This window comes from Lactuca sativa, chromosome 1, assembly GCF_002870075.4.
Source record: "Lactuca sativa cultivar Salinas chromosome 1, Lsat_Salinas_v11, whole genome shotgun sequence".
Lineage (NCBI taxonomy): Eukaryota > Viridiplantae > Streptophyta > Magnoliopsida > Asterales > Asteraceae > Lactuca > Lactuca sativa.
In genome coordinates this window covers 91,694,565-91,714,345 of record NC_056623.2, presented here as the reverse complement: position 1 = coordinate 91,714,345, position 19,781 = coordinate 91,694,565, and the positions used below count along the sequence as shown (strand labels likewise).

The window sequence follows — 19,781 nt, the reverse complement described above, 5'->3', positions numbered from 1 at the left end:
GACGCTCTTATAAATTCAGATCGCTTAAAAATTCAAATTTCTTAAAAATTCAGATCCTGCCAAAAAGCCCCTTAGTAAGAAAATTGGTTATATTTCATATACTTACTCTTTAAGTTATGTCTACCGACTACCAAATGCAAGTGAGTAACAATTGCATGAAATCTTGGTTCTTTTTTTTTCTTTTTGCTATTCGTAATATTTCAATGAACACCTTGAATTTTAGCTTTTTTACGGGTTAAATCAAGCACGTGTAGAGATTTTAGGGAAAAATTCTCTACTTGTGACATCACAAAAAGATAGTTTAAGGAATCAAACTCCCAACTTCACACCTCACATGTATATAAACCCGGGTGCATCAACCTAGCTAGACTGGACATTACTTGCAGCATTAAATCTTGGTTAGAGGAAAAATAGGAAGTAATTTGTGATATATAGAATTGAAGATCAAAAGTCCCAAGCATGGTCCGCCTTGGTAAGTGATAGCCATGCCTACAACTAAAAGCGAGCTCCACCATTATTATGAAGTAGTTAATGGAACGATTACGGCTACACATCAATTAAAGGTGTTGAAGGTTCCATTAATATTGATTCCAGGTTCTAACCAACCAATCCGTTCACAAACAAATACACATGGACAAGAATCCCTATAAATACCTTTGACAACGATTCTTGCACCAAATACATTCTCAATCTCATATAAGTTTCCTACGCCTTTAGTGCTTGTAAACTTGAAAAATGGCGAGGATGATAACGATGGTCTTATGTGTAGTGGCGACTTGCATGGTGGTGGCGGCACCCTATGCAGAGGCTGATATTTCCTGTCGTCAGGTGATAAAGATCTTATCTCCATGCATTGACTACCTAACAGAAGGTGGTGGTGTGTCAACGGTATGTTGCAATGGAGTTAGGGTACTCAATAACACTGCAAATACAACCTGTGATCGTCAGATGGCTTGTCGCTGTTTAAAGAGTGCTTCTGCGGAAAATTCCGGAATCAATCCTATCAATGCTGCAAGCCTCCCCCACAAGTGTCATGTCAACATCCCTTACAAGATCAGTCCTAGCACTAATTGCACCGAGTACGTTCAAATATATATATGCTTATATTTTTTTCTCTCAGTCACAATTAATCTAAGTACACATCTACTGATTTAAATATTGCATGAACAAACATTAGTTGTATTGATATATGGTGATTTTTGCAGGGTGCAGTAGTTAGCTCGAGATGTTAATGCATGTTCTGAAGAATAAAAGCATATATATATATATATATATATATATATATATATATATATATATATATATATATATATATATATATATATATATATATATATATATATATATATATATATATATATATATATATATATATATATATATATATATATATATATTACAATAAATATCGAGAGCACTATTTTGTTTGAATAATGCATATATTACTGTATATGTCTATGATTTTTACGGCCTTTAAATTTGACTGGTGCTCTTGGAATATTTGTATGTCATCACCTTATTTGTATGCCTCCTTTTGTTTTTTTTTTTTAAACGACGGAATAATATTCAAACGAAACTGGTGCGTTGCTAGAAAAGTAAAAACATATACAAACTACACAAATAAAGAGAATTACACGAGTAAAACCAATTTATATGCCTCCTAGACCTACTCCTAGATTTTCTCGGTATCAATGTCGTTTTCTTAATAGCAGCAAATGTTTACTACCTCACACGTGCTAAGGTTAAAGTCCAATAGTTTTTGAGAAATTAAATAGCTTCCAATTTGTTGTTCCTATTATCCTTTTACTTATTTTAGACCGTGAAAAACGTCATTAAATTTAATTTAAATTTGATTGAGATTTTTAAATTTGTACACTTTTCATCATCTTAAATAGATAAGAATAAAAATAGAAATAAAATATAGGATGATATTTAATTTGTCATCGTTTTATAGACGAATTGTTTATTATATAAATTAGAGCACCATACAATAAAAACTATGGTCATAAAGATTAAGACTTTATATATGTTTTTTATATATTTTGCAAAATCGTAACCGTAAAATCAAACCATTCATAAGACACTACTAAAAAACACGTCTTTTCCGAGAGACAATTTCCCCGGAGAATCCTAAGAAACCGACATTTCCTAGGAAATACCGAGGAAAAGTTGTGCATAGGTAAAAAAACCCTACTAGGAAACTTTTTGTAAGGGATTTTCGAGGAACTTTCTGACGCATTTCCTAGGAATTGTTTTTTTTTTTTCAGAAGTACCAAGGCGTTGCTTAGACAAATCTTTTGCTGGTATTACCGATGGTTTTCCTAGGAAATTTATTTCCTAGGAATCTCCTACGAAAGTATTTTCGAGGAATTTCCTAGAAGTGTATTTCCGAGAAATTTCTCTGTACCATTCTTTGTTGACAGTTTTCTGTGACACTTTTTATTGTGACATATCTTACCATTTACAAGAAAAACAGATCTTACCATTTACAAGAAAAAAAATTGCATTTTCATCCATAAATTAACCATTCGGTTAAAATTACATAGTTTAAAACATAAAAATTACATATTCAATGGATTATTTAACGATAAACAATTCAAAAAATGATATTCACTATGTAGTTAATCCAAGGAAAAGTATTATAATTTTTAGAAAAATTAATAACGATCTTACATTCTTACGATCGATCCTACGATCTTACGATTCGATTCCTACGATTTTACCACGACCTTACCAAAAGAATGATCTAAGCAAGATCAGAATCTATTTATCTTAGATTAGTTCGTAGGATAGTAAGATCATACTATCATGATCGCGATTTTAACAATCTTGAAAAAAAATCCAACTAGCAATGGATCATATCCGTGGTTGTAAAATGATTGTTTGCGTCGAACTTTATGTAAAACCCTATTAGTATATTATTATTAACTAGTTGTGAGACTCATGTATTATATGAGTTAATTTCAAAAAAATAAATAAATATAAATGTCAAAATATTTAAAAACTTTGAATTTATAAGAAAATAAGAAAATCAATAAATTATTATAATGTAATGTTTTTTATCTATTAAATTTAAACAAATTATTTAAATAAAGAAAAGAAACTATATAATGAAATTTAATTTTGATAATTTTGAAATTAAAATACAAGTTTATTAATGAAATAGAAAAAGACAAAAAATTATAAAATTACATGTAGAAAAAAAATCAAAATAACAAAAAAAATAACATTTGTTAAAATGAATGGAAATCTAACAAACGGCAAAAAAAAAAAAAAAATTATTTATTAGGTTATTATTCTAAAATCATTGTCGCTTAAGCTATGAATAATTTTTAGGAAATAAATGATTAGTTGGTAATCCCTTGCAACATAACATCAAGTATGTGTATAATTTGTTGGGCGGTTGTTGAACCTTATTAAATTATATCACCAGTGAACTAATTTTGACAATAAGAGACAAAATGTTAAAATTTCCAAAAAAAAAGATGTATGCTTATATATTGGCTTGTATTCACCGGTAAAAAAGTTATCGTTCTTTTCATTTTTTTTCTTTTTTAAATTTTTAGTATACATTTATTATTAAAAAAAACAAATACATCAAAAGTCATATTCTTTTATATGTTCTTTTTATAGATTTTCATATTAATATTAATATATACAAAAGAAACATTTTTCTTAAAAAAAACATTTCATTTTTATGTTTTTTCTTTTTAATATATTGGTTTACTTTATATCGAAAAACATAAATATAACAAAATTAATATTTTTTGAGCTAATTGTGGTCGAGTATGCTTAGAGTCCAAACACAACAACACAATGATTAGGGACACGCTTTATCCATTTGCTAATAGCCCGCGGTGCGAGTCCCCTCATTGGGGGTTGTCCTCTATAAATATACATTTATATAAATACATAAATTTTTCAGTTTTTTTCTTCACATTGATCTCGTCGGGTTCCAATTTGCAATCTAAATAGTATATAATTCCGTTTTTAACATTACAATATGAATCTGACTTACTATTTAAATATTTTGATAAATTCACAAATTAATTTAGTAAAATTTACAAGTTAATTATTGTTTTCACATCTAAATTCAAATAAATATTCACATTTACATGTTGGTTACCAAATCTCCTACTTGAACTCCACTTCTTTTTCACTAAAGCAACAATGTCTATTGCGTCAATATGATCGCCACTTATTTAGAATAGAATTCGGTTGAACACCAACACACTAGACACATCGAAATGTACATTCATTTTGTTCAAGAAAATGTTTCCAAAGGTGAAGTTCGAGTTCTATATGTGTTTTCCCGTTTAAAAGCTAGCTTGTGCATTTAAAAAAAATCTTATGTGGGTTCTTTTGGATCACTTTCAAGACAATCTGCAACATTCCTCCACTTCTAACTTAGATTGCGGTGGACAACCAGATATTAATAAATATTTTGTATTCATATAAAATGAAAATTATATTAGATATACTTTTCATATTTCATGATAATCCATTGTGTATTTAAGTTCTATCATATATTTGATTATAAATGCATACATATCTGGATCTTTTTGTTGATTCAGTAACTTTATTGGCAACAACAGTGGGCTTACATTTTTTTAGAACGGCAGATAAAATTAAAACAACTAGCAAGATGCTAAAGGTCACACAGGTTTATTAACAATACTCTATCACTTATAAGAGCTAAAGAACTTTTCAAAGGCTTATTAATTAACAATACTCTATCACCTATAGAGCTTTAAGATTAAATGTGAAAACTCTCGTAGTCTTTATAGGAATACGGCATCAAACTAATCCACTTCAACCCGTGAGGCGGGAAAGAGTAAATTTACTTGCAAAAGTGAATGCATCTACCTTACTATAATCTTATAAATAAGAAGTCTAAACCATAAAATAATCCCCTATTTATTTACCTTCTCACCGTGAAATATACTTAAGTTAATAAATATATGCCAATACCGATGTATCATAGATATAGGCCTGCAAATTTCAATGAATATTGAAGATATCTAAGTTAAAGTGTGTATATATATATACACACACATATATATAGAGAGAGAGAGTATTATAACTAATTATTGTACATCTATCGTATGCTATGAGAATGATAAAGAAAATATATTGTTTGATAATATAAATACGCTCAATCTTACATAATTATTATCATTAACACAATCTCACTAATTAAATCGTCTATAAGCTTATTATACATTTATTATTATTATTCTCATTTCTATCAGAATGTTGTCAGAATGTTTTATTGGATTGTATTCTGTTAAAATGAAAATGAGTGAAAAACGATGTGTGAGAACAAAATAAAAAATTAATAATTAACGAGAATGCATGAAAATGACGATATTCCTGTAAGGTGGAACGTATTCAGATTGCTAAATAACTTATTCTCTTAATAATTCTCATAGCATACGATACATGTACAATAATTAGTTTGAATAGAATAACCTAAGCATATATATATATATATATATATATATATATATATATATATATATATATATATATATATATATATATATATATATATATATATATATATATATATATTATACGATCCACTAAATTAGGCAATTACAACTAATAGTCGGTATAAAGAAAGATATAAAATTTAAGCAATTGCTCCATCACAAAATAATTTATTAATTGCACATCACATATGAACATAAGTAAACAAAGAAATTCAAAGAAAAATTAGAGAATGAAACACACAAATCATAAATTAATTTGTACAAAGATGATGAATAATTTAGTACTATAGACATAGACAAGGGATCATGGTGCTTAATCTATCTTCGTGATGGAAGCTTAGTCCCAAATCAACAGAACTACATGACAACGAGTGTCGAGTGGTGGAGTCAGTTTCTTGAGAACCTGTGAGCACAACGCCACCACACAACACAGATGGAATAACCGTAAATTGTCATCGATTTCAATTTTCTGAGCCTCTATAGTGTTAGAAATAGCGATAAAAGATTGATTGCATTCTGTAAAAGTCGTGGTTTCACTATCAAATTGAAGTCATTTAGATGGTACACGTCGAGCACTCAATTGGATAAAATTCAGAGATTTCAAAAATGAGATCTATGTTTGAAAACTAATATTAGAAAATAACTAAAAACGGGTATAAGATCTAAGTCTGAAAACTATCACAAGACTGTTTCAAACTATCACTAAAACCCAACCAATGGCTCTTCCCCCTGGACCCTACCAGGGGTTGCAACCCCTTGGACCCCGCTACCAGGGGCGCTGCCCTCGTACCCCTGTTCGTTCAGGGGCTTCACCCCTAAATGACAGTGTACTTTAAATCTTGATCAAAGTCAAACAAGTGTGCACTTCACACCTCCAATACTTGTTTAGTGTTTATCAATATTGTATTTGCTCAACAAATTAATCCATTACACTTAAATACACATCGATAATACAAATCACTACCAAACCTCTCTATTTCAGGGTAATACTGATTAATTTAAAGAAAAACGTAACAACGAAAAACTGATGCATATATGAAATGTCGTGACAATTAAATTTCACATTAGTATATTACTCATTCCGAATATTCAAATATCAGGGTGTCAATAAGGATTAAACCATTTCTATTCAAAATGAATGCATAAAGGTAATATACACACAACAGTTTACATTCTCAAAAATTCTAACTTGACACTATATTTTACTAGCTTGTGTCATATCCTTTGATAAGCATATCAAAGGCGAGTAACAAACTTCTTGAATTAGCTAAACTTCATGTTTAGTTAGGTAGTTATTTTATTCTTGCACCTGTAAATGTATTTTTTCAAAAGAACTATTAAGAAATAAAATTTCAACCTCGTTTACTTGTAGTACTATGTACCTTGGAATGTTATTAATAATGTGTTCCAATATTCAATTTTTTTTCCACATTGAATTCAACATCTAATATTTTAGAAAGGAATTAGTTATCTCAATATGAATGATTTTAGGTGGACGTTAAACCCATCCATGCAACCACCTTGTCTACAAGATCTCTTCCTAAACCTTTGGTTAGATGGTCGACTAAATTTAGCTGAGTTTTCACAAACTCCACAGATATGACACCAGTTATGATAAGTTTACGAATCATGCTATGTCTAACACCTAAATGTTTAGACTTCCTATTATCCACTTGACTATAAGCCTTAGTGAAGGTTGCAACACTATCACATTTGATAGAAAAGGCAGATATTGGTTCGGGCCATAATGGAATTTCATATATCAAATTACTTAGCCACTCAACTTCCTTACCAACAACATATAATGCTATAAATTTAGACTCCATGTTGAGTTTGTTATATAAGTCTTTCTTGGATCCCCACGAAATAGCACGTCCTCCAAGAAGGAATACTCAACCACTTGTAGAGGAGTGGTCACCTAAGTTGGTTATCAAGTTGGCATCTGAATAACCTTCCAATATAAAAGAAAATCCACTGTAGGTCAAACCATAATCCATTGTTCCTTTTCAAATACTTTAATACTTTATTTAAAGCTTGAAAATGATGTGAACTAGGATTGCTAGTATTGATGGGTTTTATACAAACAATCCTATGTGTGCATGCAACCCTAATTTGGATCTTTGTTTTCACAATTAGATATACAACAAACGAACACAAAAGAAAAACCTAGCATGCATATAAAATCTCGAAATACACAAACAAAAGATTAGCATACATAACTTTGTTTCTATATAGTAATAACAACTAAATCTTGAAGTTCCTTTGCTCTTGAGAGCAAGTACCACAAATGTAGTACATCTAATGGCTCACAAACACACAAGAGTGAAAGGATGAATATGAGAGAGAGGAGAGAAGGTATCTTGCTCTAGAAATCGTCTCTTCTAGGGTTTCTCAAGGGTGGGACGAAATCTTAAGCCTAGGGGGTCTGTTTATACTTGAGGCTAGCTAGGGTTTCAGGGTGGAAACTCTAATCCCTTTGCTTAGGGCCTCAACAAGTCCATGGACCTCCTTGCCTTAGGCCTTGGATGAAAACTCCTTGATCCTTCTATGATTTTCGGCATAGCCCTAATAAGGGTGATCCAATGGCCCAAAGCCTCAACGATTAAATAATTACAAAACAACCCCAGTTCTTTTAATGAGTTCTTTTAATCCCAAAATTAATTATCGATTAATAACTGATTAAATACTAATTAATATGTTGTTATTATAATATATTAATAAATTGTATTTATGCCCCAATTTATTATTCTTAACAATAATTCAACCTCTCTCCTTAACAGCCATCCTGTTTAGTCACTAGTGTGAAGGTAACCCAAAAGGACCATGCTACTATCGGGTCAAGTACATCCCAAATATAGTTATGGGCTTAGACACCTAATCCAACAGTCTCCCATTTGGATAAGTCTAATAACTATAACTACCAATGTAACTTCAGGATCCAATTAGCAATCATAACTCTCAATAGCCGTTGTCGAACTCTGACCTAGTCAATGACGCGTCCTTTAGACAACCAACTTATAAACAACAACACATATATCTCGGTTTAAAGACTATACGATATTATCGTCTAACAATCACTCGCGATAAATTCCAAGAAGTGATTGTTGTGAGCGCGGGTTTAATCCAATACTCAAATCTTATTTCAGGAGCACTCATGAACGTTGTAGCAAACTTTTGCTATGTCTAAATGATTAGACAATCTACAAGCCAACGCATGACAGTCTTGCCTCAATACCTACTTACAAAGTATGATCGACTATGAATAGTTTGAATAATCCAAATATTCAGGAAGCCAAAACATGCAAAAGTGAAACAATAGTAAACAATTGACACAAGATAGTAACATTACTCATAAATAAATCTCCTTTATTCAATCATCGAATGTGAATTACATTTTATCTATTACAAGTTTCTAAATAGCTATCTAATCACTAAAACTAATATCGTCCTTCAGCCTAATATTCCTAGCATGCTGCAAGTGCTTAACCCTACTCAGTCCCTTCGTAAGGGGATCTTCTGGGTTCTCCTATGACAATATCCTCCTTACTACAAGGATTCCATTTTCTACTTGATGTTTGATGAAATGATGTTTTTTGTCGATGTGCTCGGATCCACCATGATCCCTCGGTTCCTTGGTTAAGGCGACTGCACACTCGTTGTCACAGAAAATTTCCATATGCTCCTTTATGGCCGGTACAACTTCTAGGTCTCCAATGAAGTTCTTTAGTAATACTGCCTCCTTCGACGCTTCCTTGCTGCTATGTACTCTAATTCGCACGTTGAATCAGCTACAGTCTCCTTCTTGGAACTTTTCCAAGTCACTACTCCTCCATTCAGGGTAAATACCCAACCCCACTGAGAGCGGAAATTATCTCGGTCGGTCTGAAAACTGGCGTTACTATACCCTCGCACTCTCAAGTCATCACTCCCACCGTGGATAAGGATCGAGTCCTTAGTCCTTCGCAGGTACTTCACAATGTTCTTTATCTCAGTCCAATGCGAGGATTCCCTTGATATCTACTGACCATGCTCAAAGCGAAGGCCACATCAGGGCGAGTCTTACTCAGTTTAGTATTGATTTGGATTGGTAACTCCCTTTTCTTGGAATTCTCCATGCTAAAACTTTTTAACAATTTGTTCAAGTAGGTACTTTGACTAAGTCATATTAGTCTTTTAATCCTATTTCTCAATATCCTTATCCCTAGAATATAAGCAGCTTCTCCGAGGTCCTTTATAGCGAAGCACTTCCCAAGCCAGGACTTAATCTCCTGCAATGTTGGGATGTCGTTTCCTGTGAGTGGTATGTCATCTACATACAATACGAGAAAGCTTACTATACTCCCACTGGATTTGATATATACGCAGGACTCATCCTTGCTTCTTGAAAACCCAAACTATTTGACCTTCTCATCGAAAAAAATATTCCATCTACGAGACGCTTGTTTTAATCCATAGATGGATTTCTCAAGCTTACACACTCTATTAGGGTGTTTCGCATCGACAAAAACCTCTGGCTGACTCATGTAAACATCTTCAGCCAACTTTCCATTTAGGAAGGCGGTTTCGACATCCACTTGTCATATTTAATAATCATGAAACGCAGGTATGGCTAGCATAACCCTTATAGATTTAATCTTCGCTACTGGTGAGAAGGTCTTGTCATAGTCAACTCCAGGAGTTTGAGTAAAGCCTTTCGCAACCAATCGCGCCTTATATGTGTGTACATTCCCATCTATGTTGGTATTCTTCATGAAGATCCATTTGCACCCGACCGTCTTACGATCTGGCACATTGTCAACCGAGTTCCAAACTTGATTGTCATACATGGACCGAATCTTGTTTTCCATATCCTCTTTCCATTTTACAGACTCCGCGTCTTCCATGGCTTCCTTGTAGTTGTTAGGTTCATCCAAATTTATTAGTGTACTATGACTAATAAACATATCACCCTTAACAGTTATATGGAAACCATATAATACGGGTGGAATACTAACTCTACTGGAACGTCTAAGAGGTAAGGACTCGTCAATTGGTTCAATAGGAGTTTCCTCCTCGGGTTGAGTGCCAGTGTTAGGGGCTCCTTCGCCGCTTGATTCTTGAAGCTCTTCTAGGTCAACTTGGCTCCCATTGTCCTCTTGGCATATGAGTTCTCTCTCGCAAAAGACCCCGCTCCTTGTAACGAATACAACATTGTCACTCGGTCTGTAGAAGAGATATGCGAAGGACTTCTGTGGATAGCCGATGAAAATACATCGTTCACTATGAGGTTCAAGCTTGTCGTGAGTCTCTCGTCTTACGAAAGCCTCGCAACCCCAAACCCTGATATGTGCTAACTAGGGAACCTTCTCTGTAAACATCTCGTGATTTGTTTTGGCAACCTTCTTAGTTAGGAGTAGATTAAGGATATAGGTGGAAGTCTCTAAGGAATACACCCAAAATGAGATAGGTAATGAAGCTTGAATCATCATGGAACGAACCATGTCCATCAAGGTCCGATTACGACTCTCAGCCACACCATTAAACTACGGTGTCCTAGGTGGCGTCAATTATGAAATAATTCCACATTCCTTAAGATAGTCGTGGAACTTGATACTAAGATACTCACCACCTCGATCTGATCGGAGCATCTTTATCTTCGTGCCCAGCTGATTCTCCACTTCTTACTTAAAATCTTCGAGTTTTTCAAAAGTTTCAGATTTGTGTTTGATTTAGTACATATACCCATATCTTCTATAATCATCGGTAAAAGTCACATAGAAGCGCTTCGCATCCATTGTGGTGGATCTAAAGGGGCCACATACATCCCTATGTATGAGATCCATTAAATCCTCACCCCTTTCACAAGTACCAGTGATGGGTGACTTGGTTATCTTTCCAAGCAAACAAGACTCACACGTGTCATCGGACCTAAGGTCAAAAGACTCCAAAACTCCATCCTTTTGGAGTTGGGCTATGCGTTTCTTCTTGACATGTCTAAGATGACAATGCCACAAGCATGCTTTGTTCAAACCATTGGATGAATTGATGTGCAACACATTATTTCCTAAGTTGTCTACAACCATCACAATTTCATATATACCATTACAAGGCAATGCTTCAAAATAGAAAGTACCATTCAAGAAAGCATTAATAGAACCAATTTCATTATTAAATGAAAATCTGAAACCTTGATTATAAAACCCATGAAAAGAAATAACGTTTCATGTCATTTCTGACGAGCAGCAACAATTATTCAACTCTAAACCTAACCCACTAGTAAGCACTAAAGAATGAACTCTAACCTTGGTGACATGCGATGCTTTCCTATTCCCCATGATCAAGTTTATCTTCCCATGCTCCACATCCCTACTTCTTCTTAGACCCTGCAAGAACAATTGTGAAAACCACATCATGTATCAAGGACCCAAGAAATAAAATGTGATGAGTTGTTAGATTGAATAGTGTAAATACCTGTGAAGGTGGGCTTTATCTTCCCATCCTTGATGTCATGCAAGTATTTAGGGAAGCTTCATTTCCAATGCGCTTTATCGTGACAATGGAAGCACTCTGCATCCTTTGGATTTGAAGAAGGACCAAGAGAACCACCTTTGGTCCTACTAGAAGAGGATCCATCATGGGACTTTCCCTTGTGGCTCTAAGAAGGACCCTTCCTCTTCTTCCCTTTCCCTTGTCCAATTTCCAAGACATGGCCAGCAGGAGTAGGAGTAGATGCAACAGATATGCCTTTTAAACTATTCTCAGTAATTCGCAGAAGGTCTTGAAGCTCGCTTAGAGTGACCTCCTCCTTGTTCATATGATAAGTCATACGAAACTGATCATAATAAGGAGGAAAAGAGTGTAGAATGATATCTATGGCCAACTCTTTGTTAAAGTTGACATTCAACTTCAGCAAGCGGTCCACAAATCTCTACATCTTTTGTAAGTGGGACGTAATGGACTCTCGATCCTTCATCTTTGTAGTAATCATGGAGGAGATGATCTCGTGCCTTTCTTACCTAGCACTTTAATGGTACCATTCCATCAAGTCTTGGTGCATCTCGTAAGGATAGTACTCCTCGTAGAACTTTTGGAGTTCGGCAGTCGTTGTCGCAAGCATGATACACAAAACCTTTGTCACGTCCCTCTCATATGCATCATATTTAGGCGTTTAACGATTTGTTCAAGAGTAGCAGTGTTACGGTCAATCTCCTTTAGCTCCTTGTCGAGAACATACTCCTTGTCCTCCTATCGGATGACCATGCGAATGTTGCGTATCCAATCGTTAAAATTGGATTCATCAAAGATCACCCACCCACATAATTTCATGAAGGAGAAAGAGAGCCAGAAGGGTTGGAGCCAAAAGCATTGTTCTTTTGAGGTAGACATCTGAAAATCAAAAGAGAAAAAGTTTAGATTAGATAAGAATCCTTAATATAACACCCAAATGAAATATTAAGGCTAGGACCCAACACAATATTTCACAATTCAGAAGAGGGATGCCGTAATCCAATTACAAAATATTTGAAGGTAGGTAAATGACAATTTACCAATTTCCACCATGAAAAAAACGAAAATTATTATTAAGTTTTAAATGAATTGAAATTCCAAGATTCCTCTGAGATTCATTGAACTTTTCAATGGCATGTTTCAATCTCAATTATGCCCTTCAAGTTTGTGACTGGGATACCGAGGATCGCAAACAAGGTGTGAATAACCATGCAAATGTGCTTGGTACTCTCGATGTCATTTATTACTTAATCAATGTGTCAGTTAACCACACACGCTCCATTAATATATGATAAACATTGAGCTACCCTTTGCCACCCTTGTTAGTCCCAAATTAGTGTGCCGGTTAACCACACACACTCCACTAACGACTTGGCAAAGTGAAAAGTGCAATTTAATGGAATAGCATCATTTTCACATTTTTCCTAAAGTAACTAAGATTGGGAATTTATGAAAACATTTAGTTATTTTATAATATCATTATACTTGTTAATGTGGAATTAATTTGTCCTATCTTACCCCTTCGGCTAACGACCCTCCACTAGTCAAGAGTGCGGTGGGCAAGAGTGGATACCCAATGACGGTCATTTTATAGGCCACTTCCTTAAACAACCCTTATAGACCAGCTTTGTGATTAAGGCCTACTAACTGTAAGATTGACTTGTCTTATACACACACATACACACACACATACACACACACACATATATATATATATATATATATATATTAATCTTTTAATATTATAATAGTTTAAGGGTGTATTTTAAACATTCCAAAATACTAGGATTTTTAATCAATTTAAAATTTTCGAAATATTAAAGCCTTTTAATTTTAAGATCTTAAATATTAAAAACCTTGATTTAATAATTATCCAAAATTAAACAACTAAATTAAATTATTAAGTCTTAAAGGATTATCCATTAAATTAAACAATTAATTTAACCTAATCCCATTATCCCCTAGATTTCGATGTTTTGGGATGGGATAATTCAAAATCTTTAATTATCTACTTAAACAATTAAAAGGATAATTAAAAAATATGGCATTATCCTAATCCCTAAAATTTTGGAATCTAATCTTGGGGAGGAAGGCATTTTCGAAAACCCTAGGGTTAGAAAACCCTAAAATCGAAAATTTGATGCCAAAGGAAAGGGTTCAAGAACCCTAACAAATTTTGAAAACTAGGGTTTTGAAACCCTAATTTCGAAAATCGAAGTCCTAGGGTTTATTAGCCATAATCCCTAATTTGTTAAGTTCATATTTTTTTTTTATCAAATCTAATTGAAAACAACAACCAAAAGCTCTGATACCAGTGATGGGTTTTATACATACAATCCTATGTGTGCATGCAACCCTAAAATTTGGGTCTATGTTTTCACTATTAGTCATACAACAAATGAACACAAAAGAAAAACATAGCATGCATCTATACTTTCGAAATACACGAATAAAAGATTATAATACATACCCGAAAGACCCTCACTTTCATACTAAAGACAATTGTTACTACAAATTATTCCAAAACATGCTAATTGCATAATCATAAATAATATTTTACATTGATAATTTGGTTACATAAGACTGGATACAAACCGACAATTATAAAGTGTTATATATTACATAACTTTCCAAGACACTATAGTTTTATACATACGGGAGTACAAAATACAATAGTTTCAAACTATTCAAAATCTTCTATCAATATATAACTATACTAGATGCTTATCTCATGCAATTGTTAAACATTCAGAGGGCAAGTGGTGACGCTTAGTGAGGTCAATAATAGATACAATATAACGTTATGCCGTATATATACTTCAATATGGCAGAAGCAAAGAGGAATAAGGAAAAATAAAGGCATATGTGAATCATGTGACAAGCTTTCCATATCAATCAATGATTTGATTCAAATATATACAATCAATGAGACATAACAATTTCCATACTTGACATACATCAATAAAGCTTCATCCCAAATGGCACAAAAGACATACACTATCTGACTTAAACATTTTGGTAGATTTCAGGCTTTAAGCCCTATGTAACCTTCTGCCAATGTCATAGGGTATACGTCATTCTCTTACGAGGCATGCTCTACATAGCCAGATGCTACATACCAATACCACTGTGAATCTAAGTCCTTTCACTGATCACATGGCCAAAGGTATAGCTTTGCTATCATAAATAGCAGAAACAATAACACGAGATAATAACACGGGAAAACCACGTAGCACATATAACACATAACATATAATTGTTCCTATATATTGAACTCAACGTGAATTAATCGGGGGTTGAAATAGTAATTTGTTCAGCACTTCGTTATAATAAATAGCTTTCTTCGTTGAAAACCGAGAGCTTTAGTGAAAAACGATCCTTGCGAGGGCTGGGCTTCAAAATAGAAAAGATAAATTTTTCGGGGTCTTCGGGCACTTCGGAATGTTTTTCGGGTGTTTGGTATGATCCCAAGGCTTCGTGGAAAGTTGGAATGGTAAAAATATGAATTTAGGGGTAAAAGATGTGAATTTTCCAAACTTGCCTGGGAGGTCTTGCACCGTCCTTTATATAGGGGAGGCTTCAGACCGAGGTGAAGGATAAGCAAACACATGGCTCACATGCGAGGTGGGACAGATGGCACGCATGCGAGGCCAGGCAGCTGGCAATTGCGAGGCGATGTGGCATCGGACGGGGCTGCACACATGTCGGATTAGGACGGGACTGCGCCTTCGGGTGCGAGGCGCGTCGACTTCTCACTAGTCTGCATCTTCGGTCGAATCAGTAGCGAGCACGTGGCAGATACAAGGCGTCTCATGTGCAAGGTGACATGGCCGAACCTAAGCCATGGGAATTTTCTCGGAGTTAGCATTTTTCTCGAATTTTTTGTCCCAAACTACTAAAATCCATAACTTTCGCATACAGGCTCCATTTTGACGTTCTTTATATGCATACGTAGGTGAAATTATGCTCTATAACTTTCGTTTAGACTTCGTTGGCAAATTTTGAATTTATTTTTAATATTATTATTTTTAACAGACCGGGACAGGAAAATCCGTTAAAAATTCATAACTTCTTCATCTGACGTCCGTTTTCGTCAGTCTTTTTACTACTGTACTACTATTGACGAGACCTTCGATTCTCGTTTTAGTTGCGTCGGCTAAAAATCACTCGATCTTTATTTCGAGTTTTTAGCTGTCTACTTCTATTCCGAAACATAGAAAAATAGAAACTTTCTCATACGAAGTCATATTTGGACGTTCTTTTTATGAAAATTCTCGGTTTAACAAATATTATGACTTTTATTTAGATCACGAAGGCTAAAAAGTAGTTTATCGAAAACTCACTTTTCATGTTATCCAGTGTCGTGCCGGTTTTGTCACAGAACTTCGATTAGTCATAACTTCTTTGTTATAACTCAGATTTCGATGAGGTTTTCCCCTATATGTTCCTAACGAGATTCTTTACAACTTTTAATAATAAAATTCTACTTATTTTAAAATTTATATTCTCGTTAAATTTCAATATTTTTCTTTTGATTGGAATCCCATAACACTTCCAATACATTCTAAATGATTCTAAACATAGTTTTACTTCATTTCTAGTAAAAACTATTTGTTAGAACTCAATACTCAAATTTCATAATATTATTTACTTTTAAAATTACATAACACGATAACCGAACGTGTATGTTACAAATACCTCCTCCTTTTGAGGATTTCGTCCCCAAAATCACAACGATTTAGACAAATGAGGATATTTCGCTCTTATCTCATTCTTATTTTATTATCCTGTTTCACCTCAGATAATAGGAGCGTTTCATCATATATGCTTAAACCATTACGTAGATAGCTCACATGAAACATATCATGAATACCTGCCAAATCTTCTGGCAATTCCAAGTGGTATACTTGTTTACCAATCGTTTTTTCTTCCCAAATTGCATAATAACTTTCGATGGAGATACTTTCAGCATTACAGAATCACCCACCTGAAATTCTATGGGTCGTCTCCTCTTTTCAGAATAAGACTTCTGTCGATCCTGGGTCACTTTCATTCTTTCTCGTACAATTTGAATCTTTTCGGTGGTGTATTGAATCATTTCAGGGCCTCCAAGGATCTTCTGTCATACATCACGCCAACATAATGGCATATGACATTTGCGACCATATAATGCTTCATATGGTGGCATTTTGATTTGCGACCATATAATGCTTCATATGTCATTCTTATAATATATTAATAAATCATATTTATGCCCCAATTTATTATTCTTAACAACAAATCAACCTCTCTCCTTAATAGTCGTCCTGTCTAGTCACCAGTGTGAAGGAAACCCAAAAGGACCATGCTACTATCAGGTCAAGTACATCCTAATTATAGTTATGGGCTTAGACACCTAATCTAACAAGTATATCTTCGAAACTTTCTTACAACATATGTAATATCAGGCCTACTGCTAATCATAGCATACATATGACATCCAACCACTCTTGAGTATTCATGTTGAAACACTAGTGGTCCTTTATTAGGTAAAAGCTTAAGATTAGGATCTATTGGAGCTAACTTGAGAACAATTTCCAAAGTTAAACTTTTTCAATATCTTCTCAATGTAATGAGATTTGGAAATTGGAATACCATTGTCTCGTTGTTTGATTCGTATACTAAGAATCACCACAGCCTCCCTCGGGTCTTTCATGTCACAACTATATGATAAGAATTTATTAGTTTTATCAAATTCATCTTGATCAGTACCAAAAATCAACATATCATCTACATACAAACAAATTATAACTCCTTTTCTAGGATTATCAAATTTTCTATGTACACACTTTTTAGCTTGATTTAACATACAACCATTAGACAATACAACATCTTCAAACTTTTGATGTCATTGTTTTGGTGCTTGATTCAAACCATATAATGATTTCTTTAACTTTCACACCTTGTTTTCACTTCCAGGCATCATAAATCCTTCATGTTGCTTTATGTAAATTTCCTCATCCAAATCACCATTCAAGAATGCACTTTTCACATCTATTTGGTGAACCATAAGATTATGTGTAGCTACACAAGCTAACAATAATCTAACCTTGGAAATTCTAACAATAAGGGCATAAGTATCAAAGACGTCAATGCCTTCATGTTGCCTAAAGCCTTGGATAACCAATATGGAGTTGTACTTATCTATTATGTCATCCAGTTTCATTTTTCTTGTAAGGATCCATTTACATCCTAACTCCTTGCATCGAGGAGGTAAATAAGACAACACCCAAGCATTGTTATTCATGATAGAATTAGTCTATCCTGAATTGCCTCTTTCCAAAAATGAACATCCCTAGAAGTTATAGCTTAAGTAAAAGTCTTTAGACCGTCCTCAATAATAAAACAATATTGATGTTAAGACATAGTCTCATACCGAGTCCCTTCAGTGAAATAAAGTAAAAAATTAATTCCAAAAGACTTAGCTTTTCTAGATCTAGCATTTTTCCTTGGTTTAGATGGTACATGTACATAGCTTGTACCACCAGAAACATCTTTAGCTTGAATTTTGTTCTTTCTAGAAGATTGTTGAATCATGTCCCATGCTCTAGGAATAGATGTAAACCTCTCTTCATCAAATATAACATATCTTAAATCTATAACAATGTTCATAGACACAAACTACTTAGATTCTATAACATATAATCTATATGCTTTGGAATGCTCAACATACCCAATGAAGATACAATCTATGTCTCTTTCATGCGAGGTATTCCTTTTAGGTTTAATGAACCTTACAACTACTCTACAATCCTAAACTTTGAGAAACTAATATGTGGCACCTTTTTTATTAGAGCTTATAAAGGGTATTCTTACTCCTTTTGTTTGGAGTTCTATTCAAGATATAACAGGCAGTTAATATAGTCTAACCCCAAAATCCTTCACTCAGGCCAGAATAAGATAACATGGAATTAAGCATTTCCTTCAAAGATTCTTCCTTTTTGCTACACCATTTTGATGTAGTGTATAAGGAGACGTGGTTTGATGTATTATTCTAGTTTATTCAAAATAAACTCGATCATCATACTCACCACCTTTGTCAATATACAAAACTTTTATCAATTTATTTTATGTAGCTCTACTTGTTTATAAACTATAAGTTTATCAAGAGCTGCATCTATGGAACGTGTTGAATGAAAATCACATAAGTCACAATGTATGATATCCAACACCATGCTTTCCTTAAACCCATCCTTGAAAGATTGTCTAGCGATCTTAGTTGACATGCTAGTTTTACACTTCTCATTACTCATGTCAAAAGAAGGAATTAAACTCATTTTAGACATGTATTTTAATCTTTTGTAACGAATATGTCCTAGTCAAGAATGCCACACATATGATTTCTTCGAGTTATTACTAGTACTAGTTACATCTATACAAATGGAACTATCATAAGAAGGATAATTAAGATTAAGACTAATCATAGTATTGCAAACGTATCCATATCCTTCAAAAGTGCCATGTATTGACAATATATAATTGTCACTTTCCAACACTTGTTAATTGTCACACTTATTATCTATGTTCCTGATATCTATTCTAGATGAACGATTTATATATGTTTTACGTGATTTAAATTGTATATGTATTATTATAACTATAAATATATTGGGTAAAAGATGGGTAGATGAATGATAAAAGATGAAAGATGATATAGATGATGAGAAGCCTTGAATTTAAAGCTTATCCAGTCATCTAGCAGAGTATAGATGACGACCACAGACTATTCTAGACAGTCCAGTGGAATGCTAGCAGGCTCGC

At 33.7% G+C, this 19,781-nt stretch overlaps 1 protein-coding gene across 1 annotated transcript; it reads left to right on the top strand.

Annotated features, from left to right (window-relative positions):
• Nucleotides 1-457: 457 nt before the first annotated feature.
• LOC111915875 (non-specific lipid-transfer protein Lac s 1-like) lies at nt 458-1,275 on the top strand. The gene is made up of 2 exons (XM_023911503.3): nt 458-1,079; nt 1,206-1,275. Exons 1-2 carry the CDS (start codon nt 736-738, stop codon nt 1,213-1,215), a joined length of 354 nt encoding a protein of 117 aa, XP_023767271.1. The 5' UTR covers nt 458-735; the 3' UTR covers nt 1,216-1,275.
• Nucleotides 1,276-19,781: the final 18,506 nt, after the last annotated feature.